This window comes from Tachypleus tridentatus, chromosome 5 (genome assembly GCF_004210375.1).
Source record: "Tachypleus tridentatus isolate NWPU-2018 chromosome 5, ASM421037v1, whole genome shotgun sequence".
Lineage (NCBI taxonomy): Eukaryota > Metazoa > Arthropoda > Merostomata > Xiphosura > Limulidae > Tachypleus > Tachypleus tridentatus.
In genome coordinates this window covers 40928771-40943364 of record NC_134829.1, presented here as the reverse complement: position 1 = coordinate 40943364, position 14594 = coordinate 40928771, and the positions used below count along the sequence as shown (strand labels likewise).

General features: G+C 29.8%; 1 protein-coding gene and 1 pseudogene across 4 annotated transcripts in view; one reads left to right on the top strand and one right to left on the bottom strand.

Moving 5' to 3' along the window:
• The window catches only part of LOC143251000 (CD109 antigen-like), a 91242-nt pseudogene extending 88321 nt beyond the window's left edge, over positions 1-2921 (top strand). The window contains exons 31-32 of the transcript XR_013028459.1: positions 224-329; positions 876-2921. The product of XR_013028459.1 is annotated as a CD109 antigen-like (transcript). The remainder of the gene's footprint in view (positions 1-223; positions 330-875) is intronic.
• Positions 1516-14594, bottom strand: part of LOC143251001 (lipid scramblase CLPTM1L) — a 30201-nt gene continuing 17122 nt past the window's right edge. For all 3 annotated transcript variants that reach the window (XM_076502274.1, XM_076502273.1, XM_076502272.1), the window contains exons 7-16: positions 12859-12976; positions 12416-12510; positions 9972-10160; positions 9127-9192; positions 8175-8225; positions 7715-7797; positions 6683-6717; positions 6102-6202; positions 3657-3772; positions 1516-3152 (exon numbers count right to left, since the gene is read on the bottom strand). In XM_076502274.1, coding sequence (XP_076358389.1) covers positions 3068-3152; positions 3657-3772; positions 6102-6202; positions 6683-6717; positions 7715-7797; positions 8175-8225; positions 9127-9192; positions 9972-10160; positions 12416-12510; positions 12859-12976 — 939 coding nt within the window. In that variant the 3' untranslated portion in view covers positions 1516-3067. The remainder of the gene's footprint in view (positions 3153-3656; positions 3773-6101; positions 6203-6682; positions 6718-7714; positions 7798-8174; positions 8226-9126; positions 9193-9971; positions 10161-12415; positions 12511-12858; positions 12977-14594) is intronic.

The following is a 14594-nucleotide window of genomic DNA, read 5'->3' as shown; positions in this document are numbered from 1 at the left end:
TATGAATATAAAAACCAAATAATTGTGTTGCATACTCTTAAGTTGAAGCTTTACCTAAAGCTCAAGGCAAAGATGTTAGTTTCTTTACAGGAAAGTCCCGTAACTGAGTACAGTAACTCCACTGTAAACACCACTTACTCATGTAACAGTAATGTTAACATATTGATGATCAGCTTCTATCAAAGAAACTCAAAACTTCAACTGTTATCTTTTTATTTTTCAGTTGGATTTCGAGTGGTTGTGTGTGAATTTTACAGTAGAAAGATGGTACCCTGTGGCTAACTTAACTCGCTACTTGAAAGCCAGGGTTTATGACTATTATACTCCTGGTAAGTTCAGTTTTAGCTCATTCTTGAAACTATTGTAACTTGGTAAAACTCTGTAATAACAAAACTGAGAAAAAAAAAGTAAAGACAATTTCATAAACACTTCATTCATTAACCACTAAAGGCATCATCAAGCCAATGCCTGTATTGGTGAAACCGTGGTCATTAATATATGAAATTTTTATGAAACATACAACTGCTTTTGTTTTACCTACTCAGGCAACTTTACCCCCCATTGTTTTTGTTACAAGGGGGTTATTACTGAAGTTTTATCTATGGCATGATAAAACTGTGAATTTAATCATTATTTTCTTCACCTTTCATCCACAGTAAATTTAAAAGTTCTAAATTAATTGCTTAATGTCAGTTTTTTTACAGAACGAAAAAACACTGGTTCTAGTTACGAGATTCGTGTTGTATACCAGTATAGTTTAACCATAATTTAGTTTAGTCCTGTATTTCAGTTGGGAAATTATATTAAATTAGCAATCCTTGTGTGTATTATGCAAGTAAATAAGAGCTTCCTCCACCTTTTCTATACTTTATCAGAACGATTCAAAGAAGTGATCTATGAAGCTTACGACTTATACGTTCTAAACATCTGTGAAGTGTGTGGATCTTACCAGTGTCCCTACTGTCCATTTTTCAGCGGTGTTGCCAAGCTTTCATCACACATGTTATCCCTGTTCCTAGGGGTCATTATATGGAGAACGACATCACAGTGGTTGCTAAGGCCACTTACAGTTCAACGGCATCTCAAGTATTAGTTTTTTTTTCTATAAACACATCAAATGCATCAGGAGAAGCTAGAAGTGAATTTTGATGGCACCATGTTTCAAATACTCTTCAAAGCTTCTTACATATATATATATATATCAATGATATCTTCAAACTTTCTAGAAAACCAAGATTGCCTGAAGTATATTTTGTAGTTTAAAAAAAAAAAGTTTATAGATAGTGATTACTCAGGTTGTGAAATATGATAAAAGGTTAGTAAACCAGATTTCTGAATGAAATTATGAATTGAGACTTAAAATATTTTGAGCATGATTTGTGAATGTTAAAAATAAATTATGTATTTTAACCTTTAGAAATACTTCTTGTTAGCATTCCCCAAGGAAAACATCAATTCTCTTGTGTGTTTGAAGAACTTGTATTTTCTACAGATGTTTATATCAAACTCAAATACAGAATTTTGAGATTCTTTATTAAGAATCCAAACAAACTTCATGTATGAAATCTTGCATGTTTACTTCAAACATCAAATTATTACAATAAGCATTGAGTACTGGACATTTAATACCACTACACATTATGATATAAAAAAAACATTTATGCAAGCATCCAACCACAAGATTTTTATTATAATAACCATCGTAATAACATTAATGACGATATAAGTCTATGCAAAATGTAAATTTGAAACACATATGGGAACCAAGTCACTATTTAGTTTTTATGTTTTAAAGAGATCTAATTAATCAGTTGTAATTAAAACTTATTTTATGTAAGTTATATTCTTTAACACACACCAGAAGACTAGTATCTATTGCAGCTTAATGGAAAACCTCTCTTCCATCTCAGCACTACATCAATGAATTTAACTAATGCTTAACAACAGTTCCATTACATTCAATTTATGTATCAAAATGTCATGCTAACAATTTCTTTGTTTCTATCAAAGGTCATGCCTGTGATAATTCAAATGAAGCTAATCTAATAACATATAAAAGTAGAAGGAAAAGCACTTAAAAACAATTTGTAGTTTAGTTGAAGATTTCATCTGTATATCAACAAACCTGCATTAATATCAGCCAATGCCATCTGGTAGACATTTAGAAATAAATCATCCAATGACATTCAAAATATTTTCTGAAAATCTTATCAACATGAATGTACTAATAAAAAAAAATGTATGTACACCATATTATTGTTCCCAGTATTACTATGGTAGAGATAGGGCATCTCCTTGTACACAATAAAAAGAGCAACATTGTAATTAATTAGTTGTAGTAATGTACACAAATCAAGATATCAAAATGAATGGTTTAAACAACCAGAGCTACTGAACCAGAGAGAGTATGAATTTGATGTTTATACACCACTGAAGATACGTGGTGATTTTAAATAAGTAAGAGACATATTTTAAATTCACATCTAGCTGTCTTACATATTCTTATAAAAATAATGGTTTCTGAAACAAACTGAATACGTTATATATTCAGAGATGCTCAAACATTTTGGTAAGAGATAGATTTTGCCTTGAGTTGCACAAAACTTTTAATATCCTGATCACAGCAGTATAACAAAATGCATTTTTTTTAAATACATGACTATTCGTTTTCTTTGTTACATAGTTAAAAAATACTGCGAAGAAAAAGAAATTGCACTATTCAAAAGTAACTGTTAGCAGCACATACACTGATCTATTTAAAATATCAAAATATCATAATTTTTGAGTCCATTGTGTTAACACTTTTATTTGCAAGCAGTGGCTAAATTACCGATACAAGTCTGATAAGCTGGAAGCTATACTTAAAGCAAGTGACCAGGGAAGAAATGTTATTTTAAAATCTCAAATGTGTTCAAGATTTAGATTTAAAAACACACCACTTATCTGTTCCAACTAGCATGTTCCAACTAATATGAAGAAAATGTGTCTTGGAATGTTACTTAAATCATAAAAATTGAAGACAAAGTAACCTATACCACACCATAATGAATTTCTTGTCTTCAATTATTCATTTGTTTTTCTTTGAATTCTCATTTTTTTCACCATACGACTCACCAAATTCATTCACACGACTCCTGTCAACTGGATACAACCTGTAGCAAACAGTTTAGTTTGGTCACATCAGTAAAACTCTTCTTTGTAAAAATAATGTGCATTTCATTGTATACAAGAGGAACTGACAGAGTGAATTTTAATACAAAACCCTAGGAAGTTACTTTATATAACTGACTCTAATGTTATAAATCAATCATACATAATGTAAGTATGACAATGTTGTTGTCAAGATTTCAGATTAACTTCCTAGAACTTAATGTTGTGCTACTATTTGTTTTATGATGAATGTTAATTTCATTTTCTCACTTTATATGAAAGTATAACATTAAGTATAAAAATAGCATGTCACGTGCACACACATCATTATGTATTTGGTTTCCAAGTCCTGTATAAGGAGTATTTCATTTCTTGTAATACTTAACTGACATAAAAAGTTCTAAATGATATAATTTTGGAACAAATATGGTTTCTTTCAATCTCAGTCTGTCTTATTGTCCAAAGAATTTGTAAACTCACACAAACATGTCTGTTTATGCACTTACCATCTTTGATAAAGGTACACCAGAAAGACAATGTCGTCACGAAAACAGGCAACCCTGTGGGCTGTGGGCATAGTGATGATGAAAGCAAAGAGATCGTCAATGAATGTGTTGAAAGCCTGGAAAATCCATGTATTTAAACTTTAAAATAACAAAAATACAAAATGTTAAAACAATAAAAGTTTATAAATGTCTTTCTTCACAGTATGAGGAAGAAATACCCTTCATGTATTTTATACCCAGCCAAAGATTACTCAGTTAATTAGTGGTTAAGATCTGCCGTCTGCTCTAGATCTAAGGTTCTACAACATTACAGAAATTTAACAGTATTGTTTTTGCAGGTTCATTTACATTTAGAGCTGAGTGATTAATACAATTAAACAGTTTTCTTTGAGTCACGCACAATAACTGATTAATCAAATGTGAACGGGCTTGGTCCACTGAATATTGACTATAATTTACGGCAAAGCAGACAAGTAACAAAGTAAACTAGTGACACTATGCTGTCCCAAACACTGTTTTCAGTGTTCCTGTATATTGTATTTGTATTTAATTTCCTTTATCACTAAATCAGACATGTAAGTTAAAATAAACAGTTGAAAACTCTGACATTAAATATGTTATATCATCTTGAATGGCACTCTTTTAAAAGTTTGTGGCTTGCTCACTTTAGCAAACATGATACAACAAATTAATATCTACTTTTCTTCAGTCGCTCAAAAATATTTTGATTGTTGAATAATTTGTTGGTTTAATTCAGACTGTCAAATATTACTAGGCTTGGCTAAGTAATAATCTAACAATAGCATAATGCCTTTAATGGGACTCCTGTTTAAGGACTGTATAGCTTGGTAGGAACCACTGAAAAGAGAAGGTTAAAAAAAAGTGGCTATTTCTTAGTTTTTTTGTATTGTAAAATGCTGCATTAATTTTTTGACACCCAAATTTGGGGAGGGGAGGTCAAATACGTTTATTAAATAAAGTCCAAACAGTTCAAGTATAAAAATGTGCACATAGAAAACAACTTGCGAGTACTACAAATAATTTTTTATGCATATATTTTTATTTATTGTTATGTATCGTTCAACTAACATAACTAAACTGTAAAAATTCTAAACTTCTCAACATAACATCTAATATTTCTTTAGCTTTAGATCATGTGTTGTTTTATGTTGGCTCTACAGGAAACAACTAATTGACTCTTGGTATAATTTAATGCTTTTTGATAGAAGGATTACCGGTCTAGTGAGTACAAAGAATAGTATTAAAACAAAATTATAGGAAATCATAAGTGAAACGGTTAACAACTGAATTAAAGATCTGGTCACAAATGATGCATTCCAATAATAAAAAGATAATATTATTTCACATTTTTCATCTCACTAATTACTGTTAAGACAGAAAATAAGAATATTGTAAGATGAAAAGAAACACTTCTTTTCTTTGTCTGTAGAATGTTATAAAGGGGGAACAGTGAAAATTTGAAATACAAACTACATCTCATGTTTACTGACATACATTGGTGCCAAAATTGTTTAATTAAATATTAAACAAAACATTATCATAACACATACACTTTAAACTTATTGTATGGAAAGTTAAATATGTAGAATGTTCCTGAAGTTTACATGCTGATGACAGAATTGAGAAATTAAATAAAAACACCTGTAATAAAACCTTTTTTATATTAATATTTCTTACAACGTATTTCCACCTTATGAATCACTGTAATATATTCAAAGAAATCATCTAGTATCATTACATGCTTTATCATAAAACAGTAAATGTATGATTTGTTTATGATTAGAATTCATTTGTTTTCAGAGACTAATACATCTAGTACACTGTGTCAAATGTTGAATTTTATTGCACAAAGTCTAAGAACAATTATTTTCAATAAAGTATATAATTCATATTTATGGCTTGTTTCATACATGATACATTTTTAAGTACAACAGTTCATGATTTAAATTTAACACATTCCTAAACTATTGTACCTGAAGATATCTATAATGTATGTAACTCATTCCTAAACTATTACACCAAAGTTGCCTATCATATTACATGAAGAGCAGGTTTAATAAAAAACTGAGAATTGGAAGATTAGATTTATATGAAAATAATCAATTACATGAATGACAGAGATTAAATTATTAAAAATTTCCCTAGTTGTTTGGTTCTCTATGTACGTCATACAATTTTGAATTATGAAAACAAATTTTATATCCCATCAATATTTTTTTCTTATTAATAAATTTTTTTAATATATCTGAACTTGTTCCAACCGGAAAGTTTTAACTAGTTGTTTGAGATTGTATGTATACATAACAAAATAGGTACTGACAGAAGGTCAATCTCTTTATGGATACTGCTTTTGATTACAAAGTTTGGTTTTTCAAATGAGTGTTTTTAAAAGCTGTTTCATTTTAAATAATTAAAATTATTTACCTTATACATGAAAGCTCTCCAAGGTAGATGTGCTACAGACTTAAGTTTGTAATTAACAAACAGTTGAGGTAACATGAAGAGGAATCCAAAGGCATAAACACCTAGAATGGTTAGAAGTTTTGTAAAATAACTTCAGGTTTTTGTTTCTAATTAAATTAATCACAAAATAAAACTTCTACAGACAGATATACATTGAAATGTATGAATTAACTGGTATTCTGTCTGACCTTTCTGGTCTCAATTGGACTGTAAAAGTATGTTACAAAATAAAACTACAGATGTTATTTAAAAAAAAACGGATTTTTGTTTTCCGATTTACATAATTTGTTAATATATATATATATATCTATATTAATGTTTTATATTTTTGTATAAAACCTTATCCAACAGAAAATACAATTAGTAATGGAGTCACCAACCAAACATCTTACAAAATGGAGAAAAGCACTTCCGTATATACATTACAAAAATATCCTTTTCAATTATTCAGTGTAACAACTTTGATAACTACGGTTGTAAACATTTAGAATTTCATAATGTTCAATCTGAGCCTAATTAAGAATATAAACTTGAAAGCTCACCATTAACAAGACTATGGATACACCAGGAATACCAGCTGCATTTAAAAAAAAAAAAAGCATTTTATAAACATAACATACTCATAATCAGAAATATTTGGTTCTCACAATGTTTGTGTGTACATGTTTTTGTAAGCATACAAAACCTTTCAGTAATAGCTAAGGGAAAAAATACCCATGTCTTATTGTTAATCTGTTTTTTAAATATTTCACAATATTCAAGATAAGTAACTTGAAAACAAAAAATGTCAGTGATTTGGGTATCCACGAGTAACATTCCCTACATCAGTAACAACTTACAGTTAGGTATGTTTATGTATATAGTAAAGCAATGCTTTTGATACTTCACTTCTCTTAGTTGCAAAATGATAAATGACATTAAAACATCTCTTTCAGGTTCACTTTTTAAATTAAAAAACTGATAAAAAGCTGTTTAGACAGTTCTGGAAATAACACAAATCTCAGTATCCTAGACTTTGAAATATAGCTACATTTCAGAACATAAGTTTTTATCACTCAATTCCTTCATTACCAGAACACGAATGTTTTTATTACATATATACTGATGAATCTAGCTGTTTAACATATCTCATAGAAAGAGCAGAGTGGAAACAAACATTTCCTGTACAAAAGTCTCTTCTTAATAGAACTGTGTCATGTAATAAATGCATACATCCATAAAAATTGGAATACCAATTCTACTTTCACAGAGCTACATCGGTCAAGCATAGTCACTTGTTTGCATGAATGTTTTGTGGAAAATTATAATAAAATGGAAGAGAGGTTTACTCCCCAATTTTTTTACCTTTTAATAAAATTATAATAGGTTACCAGTAAAACTAGTTATAATACATAGAAATCTCAATTTCTTCTAGTATTAGTTCCTGGTGTCTATCTTTCGAAAGTGAAAACTTGTAACAGATCTGATGAGACTGTTAAACACAGAAACATCAGTTATGTTCTACGGCATTTCCACACAATAAAATATACCATACAAAATGAAACAAATACAATACTGTTGATTTACAAACTTGCCTTTTATGTTGGACATAAAATAATGAATAGACAGCTCCTCCCAAACACAGGGGATATAACAGAAATGACAGGTATTTCATACTCTAATAAAAGATAAAAAAACAACAAATATGCTCTTCAACCAATGTACTTGTTTATCCAGTATTAAACTACTAAAAACTGAATAATATATAAACTACCAAAACACTTGCTAAAAACATTTTATAAATCGCAATAAGTTTAAGAACTAGATTTAATTTTATATGTTCACTATATATTGGAATGACATGGAAAATTTGCTGGACCATGAAACCGATATTGTAATAAATAGACTAACAAATACAGTTTTATACCAGACTCACTGAGAATTCAAAAGTACTTACAGATTTTAGTTTAATTCTGTGAGGAACTGAAGCCTCTTAGGTATTTTAAATTCAAAAAGTGAATTTCTCCAAATTAACTAAATAAATAAATTTTGTACTTGTGAATCGTATTCCTCTGTCTGCTTTTCACTTGCACTTGAACTTTCAAACTATAAAACATTCAAGAGTATATATATAAACATATATACAAACAGAAACAAAAAATGGATCTAGCAAAACATCTTCTACATGAATATACATATTGAATATATTATTGAAGTTTAATTATTGTGAGGGCAGAACTTCTTATGAGCATGTCCAAAATATGCACATCAATAACCTGGAAAGAGTAAGGTGTAAGACATTCCAGCCTTACAAGTAAACTGTGTTGAAAGCAGAATCTTTTTCTATACATTTGTTTACTATGGTTGCATGTCTTTCAGAAGGGAAGAATAATATAGTTTATGTGATTACTTATAATTATATTTCTGTTTTGTTTTTTAAGTTAAGACCTGAAGCCTAGCATATGCCCTAATTTTAAATCAATGTGTATACGGACTGAGCCTTAGAGTCTAAAAAGTGCCCGTTTTGCACACAGAAGATGTAGATTTAATTAGATTAAGTACTAACAGATACGTTTAATGTTTTTTTTTTCAAACACAGTTTTAAATGTAAGTTTGAATATTCGTTTTATTTAACTCTTAGAAATGATAAGTGCAAACTTTATCAGCACAAAGAGTTATTTCTATTTTAAATATCTTAAATCTTTGTGATTTTGTAAAATCACAAAATTAAGTTTTCTGAGACATTCCCAAATCTAAACATGTTGTTTAATCTATCGACAAGTTACAAAGTTTGAAATATTTAATGACAACTGATAGCCTACAAAAATTAACTTGCTTCAAAATAGATTACTGCCTAAAATATAAATATTGGCAAAAAAAAGGTTTAAATCTGTATTTATATATCACAGCATTAACAATGATTTATACTTGTCAAACAAATTCAATCAATACATTCACACACTTACAAAGTTGAAAACATGCTGAAGACATGGAAGGCAGAACTTACCCTAAAGTTAGGAATTATTCCTTTAAATGTAACATGTAATTTGAGTGCCTTTGTCACTTTCCAAAACTGTAAAGAAATCAGAAAAGTCTTTAAATACTAAAGCTTGAAGAATTTATGAAATAACATCCATGAAAAGAATGTAATTTAACATTTTCAGTGCAGTTACACTCAACAGTTTTGTAATGTAACAGTTAACAATAGTGTCTTGATATGTAAGCTGTCTTCAGTAGTACTGAACTCAAACTATAAGCAATTAGTTTAGTAGTGACACGGTTGTTGTTTTTTTGTAACCACAAACAGTGAATATAAAAAGAGTATTTAATATATAAATACAATCTTACAGTACATAAAGTATTATTTCATACTTGTAGCATCACAATCAAAGTATATTATACAGAAATGTTATATAACTACCACCTAAAAAGAAGTCAAATGGTGTAAGACAAAGAAATACAATTTTAACTTTAAACAAAACCAATTTGTTAAATATACAGTGCAGACCAAACTTCATTTACTGAACAAGAAAACTAACAAAAAGAATTACGATTAATATAATGATCTGTAAGCTAGATGAATATTAGGCTAAGAGAACAAGAGATAAACAAGTCAGCACCACCAGTAATAAAATCTTAGCTTTATGGATCTATTTCCAATAATGATGTAAACTTCTACTCACAAAATGCATCACAATTAGACAAATTTATCTAGAACTAAAGTATGAATTACTGAATTAATAAAAAAAATACATATATACACCTAATAAATTTTTCACGTCTATGGGATTAGTACTTTTACCTTTGTTTTGACAAATACTTTGAGAATGCAGACATAAAAAAACCTCTGACCTCTATAACAGATGCTATTCCTGAAGGAATTAAAACAAGGAGACTTGTGTCTTCATCCAGTAGATAAAGAAAAACAATCACTTGACTTATGCTCCGCCAGATGATAGTCCGAACAGACATTCCCACCATGTTTTTTTTCCCTCTCCAAAATCTTATGTCATTTTTGAATGCCAGAAAATCAAACAGTAACTGGAAAAATATGGTTATTCATATATTTAATTAGATTACAAAGGTACAAAATATTTCTCCTTTACATCCATCCATGGGTTAAATAAACTCTTTAAAATGTATCTATCAAACATGTTTGCAACAAAATTAGAGAAAAATCTCTAAATTATAGACCCTTTAGGAACAATTGTACAAAAGATCCAATTAATTGTATAATATCAGCATTTACAAAGTACACAACAAAATTAAAGTGAAGCAACTGTGTGTAAGCTATGTTGAAATCCCCACTCACAAAATTTATGACAGAAGACATGTACAAAATGGAGTATTTGTTATTTCAGATACCACATACTAAGTAATATACTTCTATTCCATGCAGTAGCATTATTAGTATTTAAGTATATTTATCATGCATTGAGGTTAAATAATTTTAATCAAAATTTAGTCATTCTGAAAAGAGGTTGTCCAAGTGATAAACCTTGATTAACTGTTGTTAATTTACAAAGAATTCTCTTAATGACATCCTGACAAGTGTTTCGTGAATTTTTATTCAATATTACTCTAAGTTCAATCAGATGATGGTGCCTATGAATATGTGGTCTAACCTTACAAATTAACCACTTATATGGTTGAGAAACATTCTGCAGAGTTCAATCAGATGATGGTGCCTATGAATATGTGGTCTAACCTTACAAATTAACCACTTATATGGTTGAGAAACATTCTGCAGAGTTCAATCAGATGATGGTGCCTATGAATATGTGGTCTAACCTTACAAATTAACCACTTAATATGATTGAGAAACATTCTGCAGAGTTCAATCAGATGATGGTGCCTATGAATATGTGGTCTAACCTTACAAATTAACCACTTATATGGTTGAGAAACATTCTGCAGAGTTCAAATCTGGTGTTATTTTGAAACAAGGTCCTGATCATGCATTATTCCACAAAAAAATGACCTTTTTGAGTAAAAGAATATGTCATGTACTGTGGAATATTTTAATAAAGAGTGAGCATATGTTCCAGATTTCCAAGGACAGTCCCCACTTAAGTAATATTGTTCCAAGAGATAAAAATATCCCTAACAGTACTTTCCTCCAAAATGCATTATGTTTCATTTCTTATCTTATAGAATCTGCAGCAGTAGAAAATGCATTACTTATAAACATTCAGCTTTAGATGAAGCGTTATCACGTGATAACACCAGTACAGTTGCCACATGTACAAATCTGAACATGCCACAGAACATTCTCCTGTTACAAGTTATGATGCACTGTTAAAATGTGATATTCATTGTATATTTAACTCTTGACAAGTGACAATGGCACTGTCATCACGAAAGTTGCAAAAATGTGAATATAGGTGCAAACCTCCATAAAAAGATCCCTGGTTTTGGTTTACAAAATATGGTCACCGTATGTTAATATCTACTGGCACCCATGGATACACAGACATTCCACAGAATGTTTCTCTGCCCAAACTGCAGAATCCATCCCATACAAAACACATCCACCACAATCCATCACATTACAACTGATGTCAAACTCAAACTGTTCTACTGAACACCTCAACACTCATAATCAGTCAAAACTTTGAGTTCTCTCCACTTCAATGAATTTAGAATGACCACAAGATCCCAAAGGTGTAAATCTAACACTAAGCAAAATCGCAATGAACATTCTTTGGAACATTGTATGTACTGTAGACCTTTAACAATGTTATATACTTAAAGCAAAGCTAAAAATCAAAGTAGAAATCCTACAGCTAATTAAATACACTTATTTTACTACACAAACCTCACAGATAATACATCACCCCAAATGAATTCAATACAAAGAACAGTTAGTTTACAGGTTTTAAAAATTCTAACAACAAACCACTCTTCACTCTCAATATCTTTGGATACTCTGAACATTTTTAAACGTTGTATTATTGTGCATCTAATATCATTGAGTGGTCTCAACAACTGTGCACTACAACATACTGTGATTATTACACGTGAAGTTTCTGTACTTTTATTTACCATTCTTAAGTTTCCGTCTCAAATTTGCAATACTTTTGCATTTTGTACAAACTATGACACCACTAATTTACTCGTATTATGCACCTCTATGTTTACATATGCTGTGAAAATAAAATACCTTTCACATTTATCATTTAACATCTCACTCAAGCTCGAAGCTGTTTTACAATCTACACATACATTCCAATTCTAGGAATATAGGTTTGAGTGCAAATAAAATCAAGATTCATTGCTATTGGTTTTTAACTTACGTGAAATGCAGACACGAAGAAAGTTAGCAGTAAAAGATAGATATTTGTATCAAAGAATATTCCCTTTATTTCATCAGTATCCTTAGGAGTAAAACCTGATTTAAAAAAATGTACAAGGTACTGAAATTAATTCTTTAATTTTTAAATAATTATAAAATTCACAAAAAAAATAAAACATTAACTTCAACAGCACAAAGTACTACACCTCGTAAATGTTTATTTTCCACAAGTATCAACAAAAAATAAAACAAATAAATAGATGTATATTCCAACTAGTTCAAGATTATTGAATAAGTATATAAAAGTATTCAAATACCTGGAACTTAATAAAAGATGAAAACAACAAATACTTTGACATAACTTTCTAAATACAAATTATTTTTTAGAATCTGTTTAGATATTTGTTTTCAAGACAAACAAGAAATATATAAGAATTTATTCACCTGCTTTTTCCAATGACTTCATTGCATGTTCTACTGTGACCATTAATCTCAGCCGACCTAAGGATATTGGTGTGTAACTAACAGTCAAAGGCATAACCATTTCAACTGTGTTAAGGGGCTGAACAATGACAAGAACATTATCAAATATAAAATAAAGATATATCTTTTAATTAAACTGTAAAACCACGTCCAATCAAGTTAAGTAAGTTTAGCAAATTTCTAATTGTCCTTACACTTATCAAACATTTGTAAACTAAGTTATAAATATACCAAATGTTTACACTGAAGACAAATTATTCTATACATAAAGTACTAGATAAGGATCATGTGACATTTAAATTAACTGAAAACTATGTGGCTTTACTGTGGCTTATTGTAATCTCATTACAAATTAAGAATTTTTTAAACTTATTACCTGGTTAAAATTATGTATAAAATGAAGATTATTTATTGTAATTATTTATGTCTCTGGCAGTTGTGATTTTGATGGTCACACAGCACAACTAAATATAGTTTTGAAAATTATCAGTTAACTTTCTTTAAACCTAAAGGTTTTGTAGTTGATGTGTGCTAATAATGAGATTTCTTTTTTGTCAAACTAAAATTACAGTCCTCACCACAAGCTAACAATCCAAACAATGACCTGCACTTCTGCCTATGCGTACTCACTGCTTGTCTACTACAACAGTTTTCCAATCATTTAGCAGGTTTTGGTCATCACAGAAATAATTCTGCCAATGTATAACAGGAAAAGCCATATTTTCTGCAGTTATCACAAGTTACTTTACCACAGCTGTTAGGAGAAGCAACAAATTTCCAAATTACTTATGCAGTGTACTTAACTATAAGATACACGTTGTGTGGTTTATCCTATTTGCATTGCAAAAACATTTAAAAGTAATTAAGAATGCCTACATTTGTTTTAAATTTCAATTACTGCTTATTATGTCTTCCTACAGTCTTAGAAAAGCATTCCTGTAAAGTTTACATTTAATGAAACTTGAAATTCTGATTCAATTTGAACTGAAAAATACCACACACAGTTTCATTGTGTTTATGATCACTGGTGAAGAAGTGTGGAATTTTGAGGAATATTTTGTTGTTGCCAGTACGTTCACAAGCAAGAAATATATGCCAGAAACATCCTACTATGGCCCAGTATGATCAAATGTTGTACAAAGCATGGAGACACTCAACTGTGAAAGAATATATGTCGTATTTAAACCAAAGATGTGAGTGACTGACTCTGAGAATCAGAGGCTTACACTATTCTCAATCTCATGCTATCAAGAGAGAGAAAAGGTTGTGAAAATGCTTTTGCAAATTTCATTAGACAATTGAACTTGAAATCTATACCAAGTGACTGATGTCAGCATGACAGAGCTACAAGAAATGTTTACATTGGATGAAACTTCCAAATAAGGGTTAGTCAGTATTTTATTGTGGAATTGATGTCCAAAGGATGAGGACAAATACATGCAAGAAGGCAGTTAAGTTATTGTATTCTACTATGGCCAATCACTGAAGTATTTTTTATTTTGGTTCCAAAAATCACTATGAGTTGCAAAAAATAATCCAGTGAAGTGACAGGTCTACTTGCAAGTGAATATGCAAGCTATTTAGAAAATTGCAAGGACACGAAAAGAAATTGATGTAAGAACCCGAAAGGAATTGACATGAGAGCCCCTGTTTGGCCATGAATTGAAAGTTCTGCAATATAGATCTAAAAATCAGAA